This window comes from Pseudophryne corroboree, chromosome 7 (assembly GCF_028390025.1).
Source record: "Pseudophryne corroboree isolate aPseCor3 chromosome 7, aPseCor3.hap2, whole genome shotgun sequence".
Lineage (NCBI taxonomy): Eukaryota > Metazoa > Chordata > Amphibia > Anura > Myobatrachidae > Pseudophryne > Pseudophryne corroboree.
The window spans coordinates 47,624,203-47,650,655 of record NC_086450.1 but is presented as its reverse complement, the minus strand read 5'-3'; the positions used below and the strand labels follow the sequence as shown (position 1 = coordinate 47,650,655).

Below are 26,453 nucleotides of genomic sequence, written 5' to 3'. Positions count from 1 at the left end.
AGGAGGCGGCCCATCGATGCGGCTTTGTTGCCGGCCGTCATCGCGGCGGTGGGGCAAGTCGCGTCGTCCAGGTTTAAGACGCTTTTCTTCAGTTTGGCGTTCTCAATGGCTTACCACGGGGCCTTTAGGGTTTCGGAGTTGGTAGCGCCTTCCAAGAGAGCGGATTCGCGCATGCTGGTCGAAGACGTGGTAGTGGGTGAGAGGTCCTTGCTGTGCAGATTGCGGCGCTCTAAGACGGACCAAGTGGGGAGAGGTCGCTGGGTCACTTTGGTTCCGGCGCAGGAGGAGAGCGTTTGCCCAGTAGGTCTAGCTGTGCAATATGTGGCGGTGCGACCCGTGAGGAGGGGGTCATGGCTATTGCACTATGACGGACGGCCGTTGACGAAGTACCAGTTTCGTTGGATGCTGAGCCGTTGTTTGGCGAGCTTGGGCCTCCCACCCACTGAGTTCGGTACCCATTCCTTCCGAATAGGCGCTGCGACGTCGGCTGCGGCGGCGGGTTTGTCCAGAACTGAAATCCAGGCGGTGGGGCGATGGAAGTCGTCAAGTTACAGACGATATATTCGCCCCGTTGCATGAGAGGTCGGATTGCGCTCGGTGCTTTGTTTATTTGCATTTGTATTATGTTGTTACAGTTCTGTGAGTTATGGTATTGTGCGTCTGTTGGTGTTTCCCCCTTTTTATCCTACTCAGGGATTAGCTGCTCGTCGTTGCTGGCATGAGTCGGCAGCGGGGGTCTGGAGTTATTTTGCGATTTTTTTGCCTGACTTTACGGACTGAATTCTAATCCACAATTCGGCTAATCTGTTCTAATCAGAGTCCCTCAGCAGGTCTTTACGCTTTCACCTCCAGCTGAGTTATTACATGTGTTTCCCATTTTTATACCCCCCCCCACCCCCCCTCCCCTGTTTTAATTTTGTTTGTTTTTATTTGAACTTCCCCTTTGTGTGTCTGTGTTCGCTTCAAATTGGCAACGAAGCATGGTGCAGATTGGCTAGGCCGTGACTGCTGCAATAGCGAGAGCTAAAGTTTTTTCTTTTGGCAGGTGAAAGCAATTAATAAAGCCTTTTAGTAATCAATTTTACCCCTCTTTTCCCCTTCAGGTTGGTTTGAAGACAATTTGGCTATTTGGGTGGTTGGCCACTCTTACGTATACTGGGCAGCCAAGTTTGTGGCCTCGGAGGGGGCTCAGGCGTTGCCTGGAGCACAGGGTGTCAGGTGGCTTGGCTGGCGAGGGATGATGTGGAGCGAGCTGAAGAGTAGGCTAGTTAGTCAGGCCAGCAAGCATGGAGTCCCTAGGGTATTGGTTGTCCATCTAGGTGGCAACGACCTGGGGAAGAGGACATCCTTGGACCTGCGGTGGGCCATGATACAGGATCTGGCAAGTGTGGCCGCAGCATGGACCAATTGTGTGTTGGTTTTTTCAATGATGGTGCCAAGGTTGTGATGGAGGGGTGTGGCGGATGGGCGCCAGATTGACGAGGCCCGGAAAAAGGTGAACGGGGCGGTGGCGAAGTGGGTGCTGTCCCACGGAGGGAGGGTGGTTCGCCACCCTAGGATTCGGTTCAGAGACAGCCACCTTTTCCGGCCTGATGGAGTACATCTATCCAATGAGGGGATGATGTTTTTTCTGGAGGATCTGGGTTTCTTTTTACAGGAGTTAGGGTAGGTTTATGGTGGCGGTGCGAAGACTTTGGGGATGAGTCTTTCGCTGTTGGCGGAAAAGAACGGCAGTTTTGTATTTGTATGGTAAACTGTAGTGTTTTACAGTTTGGTGTGGTTTAGGTGCACTCACCTCCATCGACTTATTGGCCGCTTGACCACCCGTCCGGGAAGGGAGCGGCAGGGCACCCAGGAGCGGTGGGTAGTCACTGTGGGGGTTGAGTTGTCACCTATTACCGGTTTGTGATAGCTTTAGTAAATTTAGGATCGGTTCGAATGTTTAGTAATTTAAGGTTAAGTTAGGTTAATTGAGCCGTTCTTTTTGCTGCCACCATATGCCGGCTGGATCGGCATCTTAATTAATTCTCTATTACAGGTATGCTATTGGATAGGGACAAATAAATAGCTAGCAATTTTTCTGCCAAAATTCAAGTCTCCGTGTCTTTATTTCTGGTTTCAAGGTAATGAATGCTTTACTTTAAAAGAAGGGGGTCCACCAAATATCACTAGGATGTTTAGGAGTGCACTAATTAAAGTATTCAACATTTACATTTGTTTTTCAAGGCGCACGAGTGACGCCATTATTCTCCCGCTCAGTCCTTTATGTCAGTGTCATCTGTCTAAATTAAAGGTTGTCCATCTCTGTGTGACCTTTATACTGCTTCATACATCTGCCCCTACATGTTTTGGGGGTTATGTATTGAATACAACCAAGTAGGCTATCCTACGGAACCTAGTTGCAGTCCAGTAGCTTTTGTAGTAGTGGATGCAGAGGCTGCTACACTGCTACGGTGATATTATAAAGTGCATTGGTGATGCCAGTTGGGTAAAGGATCAATAAATTAATTGGGGACTGGTAATACAGTGTTTCATATCTATAACGAGTACAGTTCTGATTGTATATATGTAAAATACAGATGTAGCCATGTCATGTGGATTATACAAGGAACATTTCCATTTGTCAGTAACTGAACTACAGGGGTTGAACACAAGGAGGATGAATGGCACAAGAGCTGTAATATCATTTCAGGCGCAAGCGTATCAACTAAGCCCAGCACGCCAGGAAGCAGCAGTAAACTCCCTAGTCTGCTCCGCCTGCCGCACAATCTAGTTGCATGACAAAGCGACTTCTTTATCCAGGGATGTTCTGGCCTGAAGCTGTTTGCATTTTGCTCGTCTTCCTTCTGCAAACACCTGGCATTGAAATTCATCTGGCAGGCGTCTCTCAGTGTCCCTGGGGCTCGCCGTATTCTCGCAAGCTCGCTTCAGTGGGGCACAGTTTCTCTAGCTTTCCATTCTAATTAACAGCTTGTGCGCCAGGATAATTCATTTCCAACATATAAAGCACATGTAATATACAGGTAAATGCGGTGCTATGTTTCTGCTCAGAAAATGTACATTTTTAAACAACAGGTCAAACTTGTCGGAATGCGTTGGCTGTAATTATTAGAGATGTGCGCCGCGCCTTTGCTCGGGTTCTGCGTTTTAGTTTTCGATCTGTATCTCCTTCGTGGTTTGGATCTGTATATATATTTTTTAATCATAAAACCTGCTAAAATCACAGAATTTGGGAGTGTTTTTGTTCCTACAGTTTTCTTAACCTCAATAACATTAATTTCCTCATTTCCAGTCAGTTTTGACTACCTCACAGCTCACAATATTGGGGGTCATTCCGACCCGTTCGCTTGCTGCGTTTGCACGCAGCAGAGCGAACGGGTCCCTGCTGCGCTTGCGCCTTTGTACGCCTGCGTATGCGGGACGTCCGACGTCCGTGGCAGGACAGCGATCGCCTCTGCCTGATTGACAGGCAGAGGCGAACGATGGGCGGGAGGGGGCAAAACGGCGGTGTTTGGCCGCCGTTTTGTAGGCGCGGACCGAACGGGGGGCGGGCCGCAGTGGCTGCGTGACGTCATACGCAGCCGCTGCGGGCCAGGGAGCGAGGAGTAGCTCCCGGCCAGCTCGCTAAAGCTGCGCTGGCCGGGAGTTACTCCTGAAGTGCAAAGGCATCGCCGCTGTGCGATGCCTTTGCACTTCTACGAGGGGGGCCGGACTGACATGCGGGGCGGACTAGCCCTGTGCTGGGCGTCCCCCTGCATGTCAGGAAAGTTGATCGTAGGTGTGCAAAAATTTTGCACAACTACGATCAACTCGGAATGACCCCCATTGTTCACCAGCACACCTGGCTGGCTAATGGCACAAATGTTTTAGAAATTAGTACTGCATTAGCAATAACATTGAACCAACTCACAAGTACTATCCATGGGAAACAGTCCAACACAGAAATGTACTGAGAATCGTGTGTAGAATATCGTTGCTCTAAAGTAGTTACCAAACAGCAAAGAAAAAAAAACTGAACCATGTGTAAAATAGCAACAGCAGACATTGATGCCCTCTACACAAGTGAACATGCCCCCGGCACATGCCTATTCTCAGTGCCCAGTCTGTACCTCCCTCCTGGGGGCCCTGGGTCACTGATGACTGGCACTCTGTGCCAATGTAAATCCCCAATCAATCAGTCTTTTTGTCGAGCAGCTTCCCAAAATCTCCCCAGTCACAAAAACCAGCATTCCGTACCTGCGTAGTACAGTGCAGAATACTTTAGGACACACAGTTAAATATCGACCAGTTTACAGTGTTGGTCGTATAAAGCGCTGGTCAGATACAGTGCAGGGCGGAAACAGTGCGGGTTACAGTGCAGGTTGGATACAATGCAGGTTACAGTGTGGGTCAGATACAGGGCAGATGAATACAGTGCGGGTTGGATACAGTGTGGGTCAGATACAGTGCAGGTTACAGTGCGGGTTGGATACAGTGTTGGTCAGATACAGTGCAGGGTACAGTGCGGGTTGGATACAGTGCAGGTTACAGTGTGGGTCAGATACATGGCAGATGGATACAGTGCGGGTTGGATACAGTGTGGGTTGGATACAGTGCGGGTTGGATATAGTGCAGGTTACAGCGTAGGTCGGATGCAGTGCGCGTTGACTACAGTGCAAGGTCGGATACAGTGCAAGATACAGTGCAGGTCAGATACAGTGCAGGTCGGATACAGTGCAGGTCAGAGTGTGGGTTAGATACAGTGGGGGTAGGATACAGTGTAGGTTACAGTGCAGGTTGGAAACAGTGTGTATGGAATACAGTGTGGTTCGGATACAATGCAGTTTACAGTATGGGTTGGATACAGTGCAAGTCGAATACAGTGTGGGTTGGCTATAGTGGAAGGTCAGATACAGCGCGTGTCGGATACATTGCAAGGTACAGTGCAGGTCGGATACAACAATAGTGCAATTACTGTGGCAGGGAATGTCGGTGTTGTCCTCAATACAGGGGTGCCTTTGCTGTCTGCAATTTATAGGTGCGGGAGGTGTCTTCAATGTGGGTATGGCGGCAGTGTCGGCAGTGGGGGGGTGATGGCCTCAGTGCAAGGGTGTTGGTGGTGTCGGCAATGCAGGGTGCCAGTGATGTCCTCAATGCGGAGGTGCTGCCTTTGTGTCCTCAGTGCAGGGGTGCAGTGTGGGATTATCGTCAGTGCGGGCAGCAGTGTCGTCAGTGCGGGCAGCGGCACCGTTATCACGGTGGGGGCATCGATCATCCCCCTTTGTAGCCTATGGGGACACGCTGATTGGCTATCTCAGCCAATCAGCGGTCTTCCATAAACTACTGTTTAATGGGGACTGGCTGACGAGCCAAAACCTCAGGATCTGACAGCGGGATCCTGAGGTCTTGGCTCACTTTGGGATCCGGGGCAGGCAGATCCCCTATGTTCAGGTGGGTCCAGTTCTTAGAGAACCGCCCCGTTCATCTCTTCCTTTATAGTGCTCCAGTAATTGTTGGTGGAACGTTGCTCCTCACATCAATAACAGCGGGAAAAGCAAAGAAGGGCTAAGGATTTTCTTTTGATTGTGATCGCAAAACTCTCAACTTTGTATATGAATGTATTTCCTCTAGAGAATGAGCAAAGTCTCTACAGCCTTATGTGAGCTGGAACTAGAGATGGCCATCGGTGGGTTACCCATGGATGGTCACCATCGATGGTACCATTAATGGAAAAAATATTCGGTGTCTGTGTATCATGGATGGCAGGGTACCATCTGGTTCTCCCCATTGATGGAAAAACTATTCTACATTGGCTATAGACCATCGATGATCATCGTTGGTCGATGGCCACCCCTAGCTGGAACGTGTTAATCCAAGGACTCTATATTATAATACATATGGAAGTTTGAGAAAGTGAATGTGCACAGTGCAGCCTTTGGCACATACTGTAGCCCCCCCCCCAGCTTCATATCATATTTATAGTGTCATGTTCACTGTCACAACCCAGGAGATAGCGAGAAGTGATGGACAGATCATGTCTCAATAAGGATCTGCATCTTCTGAACTTGTGAGTGGATAGGGGCGTTATGATGGTGTATGTGGTTACTATGGCAACCCTAACTATCTTGCCCCCTGTTCATGATATGAAGAGTGCACATAGAGATGTAAGAGTATTTTATGGTGTCTGTACTATCTCATTTGACCAATAGTCAGGTGCAGACAAATCTATATTCTCAAAATTGTGCAATTACTGTACATTCTGGTCTTAGGGGCCTATTTATCAATTATTGTTTGGGGGGATATCCCTTAGCCGGAGCTAAGTTCTGTAGGCGGCACTCAGATCTGTCTAGTCTTGCAATAAATGTACATGCCTTCAGTTATTTCATTGTCTACTGTCTTACTACGCAGCTCCACAGGTAAGTGCACAGGCTATTTTCCAAACGTCATCGAGGTAGAGTCATCACTGTTTTACAGAGCATTCATCAGTGTCTTATTTATAATGGGTGCCAGATGCCCCTAGCTCTAGGTTCTCTGCAACGCGCACCCAGAACAGACCACTTGTTCCTCCTCCCCCCATTTAATCTGCCGGCGGCGCAATCTTCAGCCAATCAGGACCTGCACCTGCAAAAGATACACCTACAATGTCTAGCAATGCGTATGGTTATAATTCCTGTCTGGCATTAGTTACATAGACAGCATGGAATCAGTGTTACAGAATGATCTAGCATCGATAGCTATACTAAGCGGACTGTTTCACTCTTTTGTCTTCTTTAGGGCATCTGGGTACCGGAGGGGGAGACTGTAAAGATCCCCGTGGCTATTAAGATTCTGAACGAGACTACAGGGCCCAAAGCCAATGCTGAATTCATGGATGTAAGTGACACTGCTTATTATAACTGTGGGCAGCGCGGAGTAAGGGCTGTGAATGTAGTGTGACAGCTGTAGGAATATAAAAGACATGCATACATTATTGGAGCTTTCTTCCGTCTTTAGATCCACACAATAGTCATTTAATGTGAGAGCAGAGATGGAAAGGAAATGTGCGTTGCTTTGCCTTCAAGTTATTAAACGTGACAAGCCACGAGCTTATGTTCCACTGTCTCGTGGCCTGATTCAGCGGTGGCCGTCGCCAGTTTGTGAAAATATGCTAACGCCATAGTCACAATGACGCCGAACTACCGGTGTCTCAAATTCGCAGCTTGCACGCAAAAGATGCAGCATCCGCCTAACTTCGGTTGAACCATCAAAGTTCTGATCATCCCTTGGATGCACAGAATGTCCTTCGGAACTAAGAAGCCGTGGCCGGTACCACTGTGTACAAGGACGCAGTCACTGGCCCCAGCACCCCCCCGAAACCGTTGCAACACCGATGCGTTTTTACTCACCGCTCAACCATGTGCACTGCAGTTGGGACAGATGTGCAGAGAGAGTTCGATTTGGGTGGGGTGTGTTCAAAACTGAAATCTAAATTGCAGTGTAAAAATAGATCATAATAATCATTTTATTTATATAGCGCTCTTCCTCCAATAGGACTCCAGGCGCTTAACAGATACATAGCATAATATAGTACAGAAAATAATGAAGGACAGAACAGCTTTTCATAAAATACAGAAGCATGAAGATACTAAAGGGACAATTTTGGGAATGCTGTGTAAACAGGGGAGGTCATTCCGAGTTGTTCGCTCTGTAAATTTCTTCGCATCGCAGCGATTTTCCGCTTAGTGCGCATGCGCAATGTTCGCACTGCGACTGCGCCAAGTAAATTTGCTATGCAGTTAGGTATTTTACTCACGGCTTTTTCATCGTTCTGGTGATCGTAATGTGATTGACAGGAAGTGGGTGTTTCTGGGTGGAAACAGGACGTTTTATGGGCGTGTGGGAAAAAACGCTACAGTTTCTGGGAAAAACGCGGGAGTGGCTGGAGAAACGGAGGAGTGTCTGGGCGAACGCTGGGTGTGTTTGTGACGTCAAACCAGGAACGACAAGCACTGAACTGATCGCACTGGCAGAGTAAGTCTCGAGCTACTCAGAAACTGCACAGAGATGTCTTTTCGCAATATTGCGAATCTTTCGTTCGCAATTTTAAGAAGCTAAGATTCACACCCAGTAGGCGGCGGCTTAGCGTGTGCAAAGCTGCTAAAAGCAGCTTACGAGCGAACAACTCGGAATGAGGGCCAGGAAACTCTTGAGTCTACTTTTGAAGGATTCTATAGTTGGGGCCTCTCGCACTGTGCGGGGAAATGAGTTCCATAGAGTCGGAGCCGCATGACTAAAAGCGGGAGAATAAAGCAGCCAGTATTTACCCTGCACAGAAACAATATAACCCACCCAAATCTAACTCTCTCTGCCAGGGGGCGGATTGTCCGACGTGCACACAGAGAAGATCCCCAGTAAGCCGATGTGCACGTGGGGCCTGTATTGTTTGTTGACATGGTACTACGCCATGGTACTACGGTATACCTCTGGTGCTGCCCATATGAGGCCACTTCTACAAATATTCCCAGGGCCATTTTCAGTTCCCAATCTGCCCTTGCTCTCTGCACATGTTACATCTGCCCCACCTGCTGTGCAACATGGTTTTGCTCAGTTGCTTGAAAATGTGCTTTACTTACAAACATGAATCAGAGGGTTTTGTCTTTATAAAATGCTTTATTGTCATCACCAAGGAGACAACATTATTTTATTTAAGACCTGATGTGTACCAGAGTATACTTTGGTTAAACTAATGCAATATTTGAAAAATACATTATTTCCTGAATTTCTCAATCTGAGTGTATATATGAAGGAAACGGGAGAAATTCAAACTATTTCTGTCTTTATGTTAGGTGGCTTTGTTATCTCTACAATGTTATTTAGAGGTATTGACCTAATTAAGCTCCGTTTGCATATGCAGTTGAGGTAAAGCACGCGATTGCATACTAATTATTGATCAGAGGCGCCGGAACTGCCAGCATATCACGTCTTGTACTGGCTCAACAATTATTTCTAAACTTACAACAAGTTCCACCGTGTTTGAAATGGTTTAACTACCCTCAAGATGGTTCAACCACGTTCTAAATGGTTCCACCATGTTTAGAGGCAAGATAAAGGGCCTAATTCAGACCTGGTCGCTCGCTAGGTTTTTTTTGCAGTCCTACGTTCACATAGTCGCCGCCCATAGGGGAGTGTATTTTTGCTTTGCAAGTGTGCGAACTGCAAACGCATGTGTAGCAGAACTGTGCAAACAGATCTTGTGTAGTCTCTGAGTAGCCCAGGAGTTACTCAGCCGATCACATCAGACTGTTCGGGGCTGGAATTGACGTCAGGAACCCTCCCTGCAAACGCTTGGACACGCCTGTGTTTTTCCAACCACTCCCAGAAAATGGTCAGTTGCCACCCACAAACGCCTTCTTCCTGTCAATCTCCTTGCGAACGCCCGTGCGAATGGATTCTTCACACAAACCCATCACTGAGCGGCGACCCACTTTGTACCCGTGCGACGCGCCTGCACATTGCGGTGCATGCGCAGTTTAGACCTGAACGCAGGCTGTACAAAAACGCAAGCCTAGCCATCAGGTCTGAATTAGGCCCAAAATGTATTTGCACATCCATAGTAAATGATATATACAGTATGTTGCATACTTGGCAACTGAATGGGGATGCAGGTAGGATCGAATCAAGGTTTGTGGGGTCCAAGATCAGGCAACTGTTGGGGGGCCCCTACCAATTAAACGGTCAGTAAGATATGGTGATGATGCATACTTACCTACCTTGAATGTTATCACGGTGGGGGCATCCATCTTCCCCCTTTGTAGCCTATGGGGACACGCTGATTGGCTATCTCAGCCAATCAGCGGTCTTCCATAAACTACTGGAGCATAATTTACATAGGGCATTTTTGTGTGTGGAATATAATATGGTGTCAGTGGCATAACTGTATGTGGCATAATGTTTAATGGGCATTACGGTATGTGGCATAATGTGCAATGGGTGTTACGGTGTCTGGCATAATGTGTTTTGGGCATTACGGTGTGTAGCATAATGTGTAATAAGCATTACGGTGTGTGGCATAACGTGTAATAAGGATTACAATGTGTGGCATAATGTGTAATGGGTATTATGGTGTGTGGCATAATGTGTAATGGGCATTAAGGTGTTTGGCATAATGTGTGACATAATGTGTAATGGGCATTACGGTGTGTGGCATAATCTGTAATAAGAATTACGGTGTGTGGCATAATGTGTAATAAGGATTATGGTGTGTGGCATAATGTGTAATGGGCATTACTGTGTGGCATAATGTGTAAGGGGCATTACGGTGTGTGGCATAATGTGGCCATGCCCCTATTGTCATGTAGCCACTCCCCTAGTTTCGTGTGACCACGCACCCTCATGACAAGTGACCACGCCCTTTTTTACTATCAGTACCACTAAGAAAAAAATTCTACTTGCACCACTGCTTTACACAGAACATTGCCACAAACTGCTGCATCACATACAGGGGGTTGGGCAAAGTTGGGGCAATCCACTAAGAATCGCTTTATCTCTCCTCTGACTTCTACTTCACTACGGGGGCTGGATGCAGTAGGGTGTCCGGCTCTACCAAGGGTACTTTGACTCGGCAATAATTCAGTGGTCACCCGGCAGTGGCGTGCGGTGAGGTCAGTGGCTGGTGAGGCACTGCAGCAATATTGTCCACTGAGTCCCGCCGATGACCCCTACCACCACCGAGCCAATGTCGGCTACCACCCCCAAGCCAATGCCCACTACCACCGCCGCTAATGGCCGCCGCCCCCACCAATGTCCTACAAAAGCTCCACCATCAACTACCCCGGCCCCCCTGCCGGTAATTCGCATCTCAGTCCAATGCCGGCAATGACTGCAGCATGCCTATCATATTCTGTCCACGGCTCCCTGGAGTTGTGCTCTAATTTGACCACACAGAAGTGGGAAGCGCAAGCAGCAGCGGCGGTCAAGAGGAGGAGGAGGGGGTAGAGGAAGAAGAGGAATGAGGAGGAGGGAGGGAGAAAAAGTGAGAGAGGAGTAGAAGAAGAAAGAGGGAAGAAGAAAGGAGGGAGGGAGGGAGGGAGGGAGGAGGAGAAATAGGGAGCAAGAGGGAGGAGAGGAATAATAAAAGAAACAAAGAGAGGAGGAGATAAGGAAAAGAGAGAGGAAGAGAGGGAGGAGAAGAAAGGAGAGAGAAGGGGAGGAGGAAAAGAGTCATAAAAAATATATTACATTTATTAATAAATCACAGATTAATCAATAAAAATCTGAGTATACTTAATATAAATATATATAAAAAAATATTAGCTGTGGGGTAACCATGATCGGAGCGGCTGAGTGTATGGAAGCAGTATCTCTCTCTCTCATATTAATAACCGGGACGGGGCCAATGGAATGTGCACCTGTTGCGCAGATCCATGGCCAGGTTAGCTGCGTGTGGCTCCCCGAAGCTAAAGGGTCCTATGAATTCCAACCAGCGTCCACCAGGTCAGCAGCAGGGAGCTACAAGGGGACATACACAGGGTAAAGGGTGTACAGTCTGTCATACATAGGGGGTAGGTGTGTACAGGGTGTCATACAAACAGGGGTAGGGGATACAGGTTGCCATACATTGGGGAGGGGAGCACAAGGTGTAATGCACATATACACAAGGGTAGAGGGGTGCAGGGTGTCACACACAGAGAGGTAGGGATATACAGGGTATCACAAACACACGCAGGGATAGGGGAGAGGGACAGGGTGTCACGCACACACAGGGGTAGAGGGGTACAGGGTGTCACACAGAGGTAGGGAGATACTGGGTGTCACACACACAGTGGTAGGTTACAGGGAGTCACAGACACACATGGGTAGGGGGATACAGTGAGTCACACACACGTGCGTAGGGGGATACAGTGTGTCACAAACACAGGGGTAGGGGGGTAAAGGGTGTCACAAACACACACACAGGGGTAAAGGAGTACAGAGTGTCACACACAGGGGTAGGGGGGAACAGGGTGTCACACACACACACAAGTAGGGGGGTACAGGGTTACACACACACACACACACACACACACACACACACACACGGGTAGGGGGATACAGGGTGTCACACACACACGGGTAGGGGGGTACAGGGTGTCACACACACACACAAGTAGGGGGGTACAGGGTTACACACACACACACACACACACACACACACACACACACGGGTAGGGGGATACAGGGTGTCACACACACACGGGTAGGGGGGTACAGGGTGTCACACACACACACAGGGATAGGGGGGAACAGGGTGTCACACACACACACACACACACACACACACACACACACACACACACACACACAAGTAGGGGGGTACAGGGTTACACACACATGGGTAGGGGGGTACAGGGTGTCACACACACACAGGGGTAGGGGGGAACAGGGTGTCACACACACACAAGTAGGGGGGTACAGGGTTACACACACACGGGTAGGGGGATACAGGGTGTCACACACACACGGGTAGGGGGGTACAGGGTGTCACACACACACGGGTAGGGGGATACAGGGTGTCACACACACAGGTAGGGGGTACAGGGTCACACACACACACGGCTAGGGGGATACAAGGTGTCACACACACGGGTAGGGGGGTACGGGGCTCCTCGGGCACTCACCGCTCTGAGCTCCAATCCACCTCAGGTGAGCTGCAGGGGGAGAGGGAGGCCTGCGGAACCAGGTACAGGCCTCCAGTGGCTAATGGTGAGACCGGCGGCAGGGGGTGTCCACGCAGAACACGGAGCTATTCAAGCTATGCAGCCACATGGCGCCGGCTGAGCCAGTAATGTGCGTAGTGTGGGCCGGGCGCAGTGCCGAGTGGACACTGCTGGGAACTGTGTGCCCAAGGAGGCCGAATTCTGCTCCCCTTGAAAAAGTCCCACAAAAGAAACAGCCCTGCCTGCCACGGGGACATACAGGGACATGTCTGCTGAACCGGAAAGCTGCACACCTCACCAAGGCCTCAGGAGCCCCGGCGCGCAACCTCCCTCCTCTAGCAGCCGATAATAAGGGCTCCTTATTACCGGCTGCTGGAGGAGGGAGGTCGCGCGCTGGGGCTCCTTATTACCGGCTGCTGGAGGAGGGAGGTCGCGCGCTGGGGCTCCTTATTACCGGCTGCTGGAGGAGGGAGGTCGCGCGCTGGGGCTCCTTATTACCGGCTGCTGGAGGAGGGAGGTCGCGCGCTGGGGCTCCTTATTACCGGCTGCTGGAGGAGGGAGGTCGCGCGCTGGGGCTCCTTATTACCGGCTGCTGGAGGAGGGAGGTCGCGCGCTGGGGCTCCTTATTACCGGCTGCTGGAGGAGGGAGGTCGCACGCTGGGGGTCCTTATTACCGGCTGCTGGAGGAGGGAGGTCGCGCGCTGGGGCTCCTTATTACCGGCTGCTGGAGGAGGGAGGTCGCGCGCTGGGGCTCCTTATTACCGGCTGCTGGAGGAGGGAGGTCGCGCGCTGGGGGTCCTTATTACCGGCTGCTGGAGGAGGGAGGTCGCGCGCTGGGGCTCCTTATTACCGGCTGCTGGAGGAGGGAGGTCGCGCGCTGGGGCTCCTTATTACCGGCTGCTGGAGGAGGGAGGTCGCGCGCTGGGGCTCCTTATTACCGGCTGCTGGAGGAGGGAGGTCGCGCGCTGGGGCTCCTTATTACCTGCTGCTGGAGGAGGGAGGTCGCGCGCTGGGGCTCCTTATTACCGGCTGCTGGAGGAGGGAGGTCGCGCGCTGGGGCTCCTTATTACCGGCTGCTGGAGGAGGGAGGTCGCGCGCTGGGGCTCCTTATTACCGGCTGCTGGAGGAGGGAGGTCGCACGCTGGGGGTCCTTATTACCGGCTGCTGGAGGAGGGAGGTCGCGCGCTGGGGCTCCTTATTACCGGCTGCTGGAGGAGGGAGGTCGCGCGCTGGGGCTCCTTATTACCGGCTGCTGGAGGAGGGAGGTCGCGCGCTGGGGGTCCTTATTACCGGCTGCTGGAGCGGGGAGGTCGCGCGATGGGGCGCCTTATTACCGGCTGCTGGAGCGGGGAGGTCGCGCGATGGGGCTCCTTTGGTGAGGTGCGCAGCTTTCCGGTACAGCAGACATGTCCCTGTGGGGCATTTAATGTGCATGGGGATGCTGGCCCTGGAAGCAGCCTGGACTGGGTCTACTTCTTTACCTGTCATAGCGTCCAGGACCCTCGCTACGCTGCTGCTGTGAGCACCCCCCCGTCAAAGCTGCACCTCTAGTGGTGCCGCTTTATAATGTTTTTTTTAATGGACTATTACTGCTCTATGCTTGGCCCCGCCCACCGCTTCCATCCCTTCATAACTGACAACGGGAGGCACCGAGAGCGGTGCCTCCAAGGCACATTTAAAACAGTTTTTGGTAGGAAAAAAATGAAAAAAATAATACAAAGGCTAAAGTATATACTTATGACACAGAATATGTGTCATAAGTATCTTCTTTGTATTATTTTAATCATTAATAACAGGGGAGGCACTGCCTCCCCTGACTGCACGTCCCTGTCACCCGGATGCTTTGGGTGTGTAGTTAAGTAATAAATGATGCATGTACTTTATACTCACCTTTTTGGGTATGGCAATAAATGCTTGCGATCTCAGATAGACCTAAATGTCGTGCGCTTCATATCTGGGCTTTTTTTAAATGTTTGTTTTATCATTCATAATGTATTCAACTTTGTTTTTCTTCCTATTCAAGAAATAATTGCTGAAAAAAATTGATGTCATGGTGGTCTGTAATTCAGCGCAAATCAATGTAGGCACTGAAGTGTTAAATCTGACAAATCACTCCGACATAATAATCCCCTTTCCTATACACAATGAACCGGCATCAATCATCACAGCAAATGCAGAACCTTTAATGATGAGATAGGCATGAGCGAGTCTTGCATTAATGAGAACTCACAATGTTGTACAGCTATTGGGACACAGGGGTAGCAGGCTAGCTGCAATGTTCTAGAACATAATAAAGTTGCTTGCCGCTGAGTGCTAGGAAAACTTCTAAAGAAAGCATAGCCAGCTTGTCACGCTCCAGCTGCTGACAACTCCCAGCATGCATTGCTGACGCACTTTATTGCAGAGAACATTGGAGACTGACAAGGCGTACTGTATTCTATTAAAGCTCTGATTCCTATAGTTGGACGCTAATGTATCTGCGATCCTGTGTGCAGGTAATGGGGGTAATTCAGAGTTGATCGCAGCAGCAATTTTGTAAGCAGTTGGGCAAAACCATGTGCACTGCAGGGGGGCAGATCTAACATGTGCAGAGAGAGTTAGATTTGGGTGGGTTATTTTGTTTCTGTGCAGGGTAAATACTGGCTGCTTTATTTTTACACTGCAATTAAGATTTCAGTTTGAACACACCCCACCCAAATATAACTCTCTCTGCACATGTTACATCTGCCCTACCTGCAGTGCACATGGTTTTGCCCGTCTGCTAACAAATTTGCTGTCGCGATCATATCTGAATTAGGCCCAAAGTGTTAAGATAGTAAACACTATCCAGTTATTGGGCCAGTCAGCTGATAATTGGCTGCTTGGCCCGATGATTGGATAATAGTGTGTATGCAGAAGCGATAGAGCAATTTTAACCGATAAACGCTCAAAGCGGTCCTAATCTCTGGAACGATATATATTGTGTGCTGCACATGCTCTATCCCTCCCGATCCCAAATCTAACTCTCTCTGCACATGTTATATCTGCCCCCCCCCCCCCCCCCTGCAGTGCACATGGTTTTGCCCAACTGCTAACAAAATTCCTGCTGCGATCAACTTTGAATTACCCCCTAAGTGTGAAAATCTGCTGATGCTGCCGCTGGGAAATGGATTGAGACTCCCACCGCTTAACCCTCCATGGGGGTGCCTAACCCTAACTCCCCCTCCTTGGTTCCCAACACTAACCCTCCCACCCCCGCAGCCTATCCCTAACCCTTGGGACATTGGTGGTAATGTATGATTTATGTAACACGCTTCTGCGCAGGAGCTCCATTTAACAATGACGCTCATTGCCATCGGATGTTTAATATCACAGTGATACTAACGAGTATGCCATCGGTATTTAGCATAACCTCTCTGGTGAGGTCCAGTGACGTCCTCCTCTTCAGCGGCTGTGTCGCAGACTGCTTACCGCTGCAAGCGACGGACCACTGTGTAGTGCGCGTGCATGGCGGAAAGCCCTTTGCTGGGTCCCCGTTGCTGACAATGGTGCTTGTACGGCTAAAACCGTCTGTAGATGGCGTAAGCAGTACAGGGACAGATAGCAGTAAGCTTAGCTAAATACAGAATGGAGGACATACTGTGTAACCCTTTTAGCTCGAGATTTTCTCCTTCAGGGGGGTTTTCTTGCCGGCAAGGTGGGCGGGATGTGCCGTAATGAAGACACTTATTGCATAGAGTTCTGCAGCAACACCTGGTCGGAAAGCATGCGACCATGTCTTATCTCCCTGCATAGTCTCAGCGCTGCTTCTTTGCACCAACATGGTCTGCTTAGCAGTTATTGTAGTTTTTAAATAAGAAGCCCTCAGAAAGGCAGTCAGTCTAGTACACAGGTTCTCAAACTCGGTCCTCAGGACCCCACACAGTTCATGTTTTGCAGGTCACCTGTAGATTTTTTAAATGCGACAGTTGGTGAGACACAGTGCACCTGCTGGGTGACATGGAAAACGTGAACCGTTTGGGGTCCTGAGGACCGAGTTTGAGAACCACTGGTCTAGTAAATTGTGTTATCAACCGCTGACCGCAAAGTTCCCACCATTGGATACAATGGAGCGCATAGGCGCTACATTGTATCTCTGCCGTGTGCTGCCTCACAGACACTACAGGAGCACACAGCCAATCAGGTGAGTGCCACGACGTGGCGCTCCCTGATTGGCAGAAGGGACCCTCTTTGACAGGAGTCAGGGGGAGTTCTGGCAGTCGGGGAAATGGGTCCCATGTGAAAACATGGGACCCCTTTCAGTGCGTGGTCGGGTTTCCGTTTTTTTATTTTGCCAAGTACGTGGATTATACAAAGACCAGAAGATACCCTGGATTATGTGAGTATAATTTTTTTCACAGGTACTCCTAGGATTCTACATGGAGAAGAGGACCGAGCCTCGTGTGAACATAGGTAAGTATGTATGTTTGGAGGTGTGCATGTATGTAATAAACTTATACTGTCACGGTGTGTGTGTCCTGTTTTTTGTTGGGTATTTTTTTAGTAGTAGTACTACAGGTAACAGCGGGCCCGGTTTTCCACCGCATGCTGGTACTTGTGGTTCTCCAAGTACCAGCTTGCGGGGGAGGCTTGCGGGGATTTGTAGTACTGCTACTAAAAACAATATTCTCATTTTTTACACAAGGCTATCAGCCCCCATCCGCCGCCCTTGGATGGGGGGACAGCCTCGGGCTTCACCCCTGGCCCTTGGGTGGCTGGAGGGGGGTACCCCTTGATTTAGGAGGTTCCCACTCCTCCAGGGTACCCCGGCCAGGGGTGACTAGTTGGGTATGTAATGCCAGGGCCGCAGGGACCTAGATAAAAGTGTCCCCCGGCTGTGGCATTATGTACCTGGCTAGTGGAGCCCGGTGCTGGTTTTAAAAATACGGGGGACCCCTACGCTTTTTGTCCCCCGTATTTTTTGAACCAGGACCAGGCGCAGAGCCCGGTGCTGGTTGATTAAATATGGGGGAACCCCTGTCATCCCCCCCCCCCCCATATTTTTCCAACCAGGACCGGCTCAAAGAGCCCGAGGCTGGTTTTGCTTAGGAGGGGGGACCCCACGCATTTTTTTTCTGAAAATTTAACACTTTCCCACCCCTTCCCACTGATAAACATGCACGGATCTCACGGATCCGTGCATGCCTATCAGAACACGGTAAAAAAAAGCAGGTCTGTTTTAAAATAGTTTTTTTTTTTACGATTTGTATTTTTTCACGGCAGTGTTTGGCTATTGTCGGCAGTGTTTGTGAAATACACTTTTTAGTAAATTACCGAGTTGTATCAAAAAACAGTCGTATTTGACCGATGGTGTATTCATTCGTATTTTTTTTCTTTGACTTCCCAAAAAATACGAATGCCCTCATCACTGCCGAGATTTGAGTTTAGTAAATTCCCGAGATGACACTTTGAAGAAAAAACACCATCTCGGTCAAAATCGGGAGCTTAGTAAATATACCCCTAGGACTCCAGTACATCGTGGGGGGACTTATTGCTAAGTTGGGACGGGGACTCCCTATGCAAGCGTGTGAAGACTGCTGGATCTTCTGAAGGCTGACTCTACTTGATCAATAGTATTAAGCCTGGAGAAGTGATAAAGCAGTGATAAGTGCAAGGTGATAAGGCACCAGCCAATCAGATCCTAACTGTCAATTTACATATTGGAGCTGATTGGTTGGTGCATTATCACCTTGCACTTATCACTGCCTCATCACTGCTTTATTACTTCTCCAGGCTTAATACATCTGCCCCAGTAGAAGATGCCTGGTCCCTAGAGAAAGATCGGCCTCCAGGAAACAGAGTGCTGGTGGTCTCCAGATGGAACCATTAGTCCACCTGCCAATCTGCCCGTGGATGTCGCTGTGACAATCTGGCACTGAATGTAACTGGGGAAGGGACTATAGAAGTGGAGTATATCTGATGTTGCATGAGGCTCCAGGGGCTCTTAGGCCAGTAGTTTGCCATGTCTCAGAGGAGAATAATTGTCTATTCATGAAGCAGTGAAGAGTGTGGAGAAGTGAGCCTGTTGAGAAGTTGCCCATGGCAACCAATCAGCTGCTCCGTACAATTGTATAGTATGCAAATTACAAATGTTACTTAATGCTGATTGGTTGCCATGGGTAACTTCTCCACTGGCTCCCTTCTCCACGCTTTTCACTGCTTCATGAATAGACCCCAAAGTGTTGCAAAATCTGTATATCTGAAATGTGTCACTTTTTCAAGTCACTGTTATACCGCATTCAGATCGCAAATGCCGGATCCCACCCGGTAAAAGAAACGTGTCCTTACCGGGTGGGATCCGGCATTTGCGCTCCTTTGCTGGCTTTCCGACCCGGCAATATACCGGGTCGGTTGCCATAGCAGTGGGGGGGGGCGCAGCAGCAGCAGGGGCGGGGGTGGAGGCGGCGCTGGGAGATGAGCTCATCTCCTGCGCCGCCTCTCCCTATGCTGTGAATGGGAACCGTGTCGCATCGACGCGGCTCCCATTCACACTGCACCTGACCCGGTATTCAACCCGGGTATAATCCTTCTTTTATACCGGGTTGAATTACCGGGTCAGGCGACCCGCTAATTCTCGGAAAGAGCTTTCACATCACACACTGACCCGTGTCGACACGGCAATATGCTGTGTCGATACCGGGTTATTTGTGCGATGTGAAAGGGGTATTACTCAACAAACCAGGAACTTCCAACCATTGGTAATGAATGTGTCAGATGGAATAAGTTGTGTGCGTGGTATTGTAACATTTACTAGCTCATCTCAAATAACAGACTGAAGAGGGCAGCCATTCGGATGCAGGAAAGGGGGCTGGACACCCTCCCATCTGATTATTAGTTTAGTGTTAATTGCTGAAACACATTGAGTTTGTAATTTCCTCTGGCCAGACAGGATAATTCCCATGTATCCCAAGTAGCAGTAAGAAATTGCTGCAAATCTAATACGATTATTGGATGCGGCCAACTTGCTGGAAAATTATAATGTAATGGTTACAGCTGCCGCCCGGCATGTATCCTAAAGTCTTCATTTCAACAAAGCTCATTACTAAGAACGTGATGTCAATGATCAGGGCAGTAGAAGGCCTGGCTGGACCCAAGTACTTTTCAAGGGACGTGGCCTAATCACCGGAGGCGTGGCCTTGCACCCTTAGGAAAAAAAATACAGAATTATTTTTATTTTTAGCACCTCCCCGGCCACACTGCAGCCCAGCAGACAGCAGCGTGTGGCCCTTCCCCCCATCGCATACAGGCGAGCGCATCGCTCATTGCTCTGTTTAGGGTCGCCCTCTGCCTACGCAGCATAGCTGCTAAGGCAGGCGGTAGCCCGCCATCTTTTGGGTGGCAGCAGCTGCATGTGACGTAACGCAGCCGCCGCGGCCCGCCCCGCAAACGGTTCGGACACACCTGCGTTGCCCGGACTACGCCCCCCTCAACACCACCCACAAAATGTTGATGCGATGCCCTCCTCCCGCCCCCGCGAACGCCACTGCCTGTCAATCAGACAGAGGCGTTCGCACATGGGAGATGCGCGCACTGCACAGGGCATCAGCAGATGGACGCTGCCGCAGCAGCATTCCATGCTGCATTAGGGGGGTGATTCCGAGTTGATCGCTCGCTAGCTGTTTTTAGCAGCCGTGCAAACGCTATGCCGCCGCCCATTGGGAGTGTATTTTAGCTTAGCAGAAGTGCGAACGAAAGGATCGCAGAGTGGCTACAAAGTTTTTTTGTGCAGTTTCAGAGTAGCTCAAAACCTACTCAGCGCTTGCGATGACTTCAGACTGTTCAGTTCCTGTTTTGACGTCACAAACACGCCCTGCGTTCAGCCAGCCACGCCTGTGTTTTTCCTGGCACGCCTATGTTTTTCCAAACACTCCCTAAAAACGGTCAGTTGACACCCAGGATCGCCCACTTCATGTCAATCACTCTGCTGCAACCAGTGCGACTGAAAAGGTTCGCTAGACCTTGTGTGAAACGACGTTTGTTGTAACAGTACGTCGCGCAAGCGCATTGCGCCTCATACACATGCGCAGAAGTGCCGTTTTTTTGCCTCATCTCTGCACAGCGAACGAATGCAGCTAGCGATCAACTCGGAATGACCCACTGTACCACACAACATAACAGAATGAAATTATGTTGATTCTAAAACTGGAATCAGTATTTTTGCTTTCATAGAGCACAATGGGGAAATAAAACTTCCTAGATGGGCTTTTGGAGGATTGCGTTTCTAAAGGATATCCTTAAATTTTCTCTGCAAGTATTTCCTAAAAGCACTTCCCCACGTACCTGTTATACTGTAGGTACCAAGCTCATTAGTGCTCCGACACTTTCTGTTTCATTTACTTGCTTTAATAAAAGACGTATCCTCATTTCAACCTCTGTGGAATGTGCTATTTCTTCTGATCATGCGATAATTCAGATACAGAACATAGCTTAATACTTACTGTCAGGCAACCGTTAAACACGGCCTGTTCATTCTCTGGTTTCCATCTATTAGCTGCTCCAGCAGTTTGTATAAATCTGTCTTTATGGCCCATAATTATCTTTCATCTGCCCTTTCATTATCTGCTCTGACTGCTGCAAAGACAATCAAGCCGTTCATCACAGGGCAATGATCTGAACATTGGGTTGTGTGGCTTGTATTCCGGGGTCACCGGAGAGGTTTCGGTGGCAGGGCTCTCTGTGACAGCAAGCTTATTACCTATAGGCTGAATAAAAACATGCATTCTCACCCTAATGTTTGAAAAATAAATTTTAAACCAAAAGTTGACAATTTACGGGTCTGGTTCTGAGTTGGGCGCAAGGGTAAATGCGGGCACATCCCGCGATTATCAGCAGATGCGCATGAGCCGCAAAAATCATGCGCTGCACCACGATACGCACCTTGACGGAGGATACGTCCTGTTTGCCCATTCTGATTGCCAGGGATATCGGCACTTGAAGTCTGTTTGCATAATACTCAGAATCGGTCCCTAAAAATGTATTAATGCACAAGCACATTGTCATGGGAACTAATGCACACATCTGTAAATGTACCGGTCGCTTATCTCCGGGAAATAATGAATCTCTTATCTGTGGATTGGCCAAACAATAGGAATACAAATGTATGTTTTTATACAGCACAAAGGTATATAAAAATCACCTTTATGTAGACTAAAATGCAATGGCGGTGACCATTCGAGAGACTCTTTTCCAAGGACGGAGCCATCAGTGCATTTGGAGTCTTTTTAAACTTTCTATGTATCGCAAATGTTAGAGACTTAAATGCTATCAGTCTACAAGAAATCTACAAAATCACTTTTGGAAATGAAGAGAGGGAGCTGCAGATGGATGTGATCCCGCTGCAAAGAATAGGTTAATGGTGTGATAAATTGTGCGGCAAGAAAAATGCAAAGGGAAAGTAATTTGGCAATGGGGCAGTCATTTTTTTTTTTGCGCCCCTTACCTCCCACTAATGGATCCCTAATGACTGTAATGACATAATGTGTGTTAGTAAATAGATTGCCTGATATCCTATTCAGGGGAGAGATGAACGGAACAGCATTAACGGGGGAAAAAAAACCTTACAAACCTTCAAGATCCACAATACAAGCAATTTACACTAAAACTACTGGACTAATTTGAGATGGAATTTTCTATTACGATCCTCACAATGAGGCTGTTACTAAGGTAACGCGTCTGGCTGGGTGACATAATCACATAATGAGATTCATTACCCCTTCTTTCCATGTAGCAGGTAGCAGCCTTCATGTGACTCCTACGGATGGTATCGGTGACATTGCATGGATGCCATATTACTGTAGGTAACATGAAATGAAGATGATGAATATTATCTCTTGTTGCCACCTAAATATCTCTCTCTGCGGCATCATCTTAGGCAAGCATTGGGGATTCTATAAGCGGAATAATTTGTACGGGTAATGCAGCACTGCACTGTAAGTCAGTACAAGCGGGATTGGTCTGGCTAAGTACACTACAAGCCGCCCAGGACGCAGACACTCCTAGGTTGGTGCACAGTGTGATGTTAGCAGTGGATGTACAAACCGGTAAGGGTTCACCCATGCAAGCTACAGTACAGTGAGTAGTCAAATAAGCAGAATCAGTACACAAGCACCAGTTAAGGACTAGCCAGAGAGATCAGTTTCCCAGGGAAACTGCAAGAATATTCAAGACATCCACTGCCGAGTAATAGAACTAGGAAATGGATAATACACTGGTTAGGAACCCAATCAGAAAAATAAATTTGGCACCCAACCTAAGGACAATACCATGTGATGCAATTCCCAGATTTGTTAGTTTAACGCTGTGACTCCAGATACCAAATCTTCAGAATAAACCACTAGAAACTACTAGCTATAGGGCAGAATTCAATTAGCTGCGAAATAGAGGTAATTTACTGCGATTACGGCTTTCGTGGCATTCATGCCACGAAAACTGGCAGGTATGTGCGCTCCCACAATTCCCCTAATCAATTGCAAATTCTTGCAAATGGGATTACAGCGAAAAATAATGAAAAATGGGTAAATCTGCCTGCAGGGCCATAGCTAGGTATGTGCGGAGTGTGCTCTGCACATACGCTGCAGTGTAGGGGGCGCTGTTGGCAGCACTTACCAATTATGAATTATCTAATTACTTTCACTTGCAGCTTCCCCGCTTTTTGAAGCCCAGCATCTCCTGACCTCCCCTGACCCGTTCTGTCGCTAATACCTATACTGCATTCATGGACTTGACTTGAGAGCTGTTTGTTATTCAGTCGCAGTGTCTCTTATTACATATCGGGATGCTGGTATGCCTGGGATTCAAACCCGTTGCCTATGATATTGGAGTCGGACACTCTATTCATTGAGCTATCTGCTCTTGCATAGAAAGCTAAAGAATTCCAAGCTGAAGAGTTTTAACTATTTGAAGCTTACCTTGTACTTTGTGAAGGGGTGATCAGCTTTGCAGCTGGGCATATCTATGTAGTGTGTGGCTGCAAGGGATTGGATGTGTGGCTGAACACTGCATGGATCTGCTCGATTATGGTACTGGATATTTCTCTAACGTCCTAGTGGATGCTGGGGACTCCGAAAGGACCATGGGGAATAGCGGCTCCGCAGGAGACTGGGCACAAAAGTAAAAAGCTTTAGGACTACCTGGTGTGCACTGGCTCCTCCCCCTATGACCCTCCTCCAAGCCTCAGTTAGATTTTTGTGCCCGAACGAGAAGGGTGCATGCTAGGTGGCTCTCCTGAGCTGCTTAGAGTAAAAGTTTAAATAGTTTTTTTTATTTTCAGTGAGTACTGCTGGCAACAGGCTCACTGCATCGTGGGACTAAGGGGAGAAGAAGCGAACTCACCTGCGTGCAGAGTGGATTGGGCTTCTTGGCTACTGGACATTAGCTCCAGAGGGACGATCACAGGTTCAGCCTGGATGGGTCCCGGAGCCGCGCCGCCGGCCCCCTTACAGAGCCAGAAGAGCGAAGAGGTCCGGAAAAATCGGCGGCAGAAGACGTTCCTGTCTTCAAATAAGGTAGCGCACAGCACCGCAGCTGTGCGCCATTGCTCTCAGCACACTTCACACTCCGGTCACTGAGGGTGCAGGGCGCTGGGGGGGAGCGCCCTGAGACGCAATAAAACACGTTTTAAACCTTATATGGCTAAAGAAATGCATCACATATAGCTCCTGGGCTATATGGATGCATTTAACCCCTGCCAGTTTTCCTAAAAAAAAAAAAAAAAGCGGGAGAAAAGGCCGCCGTGAAGGGGGCGGAGCCTATCTCCTCAGCACACAAGCGCCATTTTCCCTCACAGCTCCGCTGGAAGGACGGCTCCCTGACTCTCCCCTGCAGTCCTGCTACAGAAACAGGGTAAAACAAGAGAGGGGGGGGCACTATTTGGCAGTTAATATACATACAGCATGTCACGATCCGGGTATCTGGACGCCATTTCTTACCCATCAGATGCCTCCTAAGGCTGGCTCAGCGCTCCAGGACCGGATTCCATCTGTTATCCTGATGTGTACATTCCTGTATCCTCTCCTGTCACTCTGGGACGCTGTCACAGTAAACGCCATATTACACCTGGCATGGCGTCTCCCGCGGCCTCCGCCGCCGTCCCTGAACTTCTGCATGCAGAGTGTCTGAGTGGCGATTACGTCAGCCGCGGCCTCCGCTGTGTCCGCGTGGTTGGATGTGCATCTGTCAGCCTGGCGCCTCCTGTCTCCGGTGGCCGGCGCCGCCATTACTGTTTTCATTACCACATGGATTACAAACCAAACTTCCCTCCAAGTGTCTGCATGGGCGCAGCCATCTTGGATTCTGTCAGCTGATCATTTCCACCAATCTGTTCTCAGTATTGATAATCTGCATAATTGCCTAGCCAATCCCTTCCTTGCTGCAGGTATAAATACACTGTGCCTGAGCAAGGAAGGCGTCAGTGCTTTGGTTGTCAAACCTAGTTCCTGTTTGTCTCTCTCCTGTGATTGTCTTCCAGGTTCCAGCTCCTGTCTCAAGACTTCCACCATAGAGACCCGCACCAGCATTCCACCTGCGGTGTAACCTGACTCTTCAATCCATTGTGGATTCATCTGTTTCCAGCTACAACATTACCTGCTTCCAGCTCAGCTTCCAGCAGAGTACAGCTTCCCTTAAAGGGCCGGTGTCCTTTCTACACTTTACCACTCTCCACCGGTATTATTATTTCTCCGCTCTCAAGTTCTACATTTCAGTTCATATTTCATCGCTCCCAAGTTCATTTATTATTTAACTGGTTCCAGCCAGTATCCACTCCGTGCTAACAACAGTCTGGTTCCAGCCAGTATCCACAGCAGCTGTTTTATCTTCAGCAACCCAGCTTTTCCTGGAACACCAGCTGGCACAATCCTGGGTTATCTCCATTGCAACAGTCGGGCCTGGTAAGGACTTTCCATCTAGAAGATCATAAGAACTATCTCACACTACCAGTGCCCTGTGGCTCCTGCCATCCTGTAGTACCCAGGAACTGTATTTATTCTTTGCTGACTTTTACGTTTTCTTTTACTGCTGCTGTGTTGCGGAGTTGTCACAATAAACATCATTGACTTTTATCCAAGTTGTCGTGGTCACGCCTTCGGGCAGTTATTATTCATGTTACTTACATGTCCAGGGGTCTGATACAACCTCCCAGGTTCCGGTACATCTCAGCCCCTACAACTGAGGCTGCCTCCCGTCAGCTCAGGCCCTCAGTTGTGACAGTAAGCACTGACCTAATGAATCCAGCCGGAGACCAGGATCAAGCGGCCAGGCCGATGCAAGAACTGGCAGCCCGACTAGAACATCAGGAGGCTGCACAGGGCCACATCATCCGCTGTCTCCAGGATCTCTCTACTCGGCTGGATGGGATTCAGACAACTCTCCGTGGATCAGGCGCGTCTGGTGCGTCAACCACAGTGACTCCAGCTATAACCCCACCCACCTTACCCATTTCTGCTCCACGTCTTCATCTTCCAACGCCAGCAAAATTTGACGGATCTCCAAGATTCTGCAGGGGATTTCTCAACCAGTGTGAGATTCAGTTTGAGCTACAACCTGGCAATTTTCCCAGTGACCGTACAAAAATTGCCTACATTATTTCTCTTCTCAGTGGCTCAGCCCTTGATTGGGCATCACCGTTATGGGAGAGGTCCGACACCCTGCTATCTTCCTACACTGCCTTCGTGTCAACATTCAGGCGCATCTTCGACGAGCCAGGCCGGGTAACCTCAGCTTCATCCGAGATTCTCCGTTTACGCCAGGGGTCACGTACTGTAGGACAATATCTGATACAGTTCC

The 26,453-nt window shown here is 49.1% G+C and overlaps 1 protein-coding gene across 3 annotated transcripts in view; it reads left to right on the top strand.

Moving 5' to 3' along the window:
- ERBB4 (erb-b2 receptor tyrosine kinase 4) overlaps window positions 1-26,453 on the top strand; it is a 1,260,323-nt gene that overhangs the window by 1,043,804 nt on the left and 190,066 nt on the right. For all 3 annotated transcript variants that reach the window (XM_063933142.1, XM_063933143.1, XM_063933141.1), the window contains exon 19: window positions 6,754-6,852. In XM_063933142.1, the coding sequence (XP_063789212.1) occupies window positions 6,754-6,852 (99 nt within the window). The remainder of the gene's footprint in view (window positions 1-6,753; window positions 6,853-26,453) is intronic.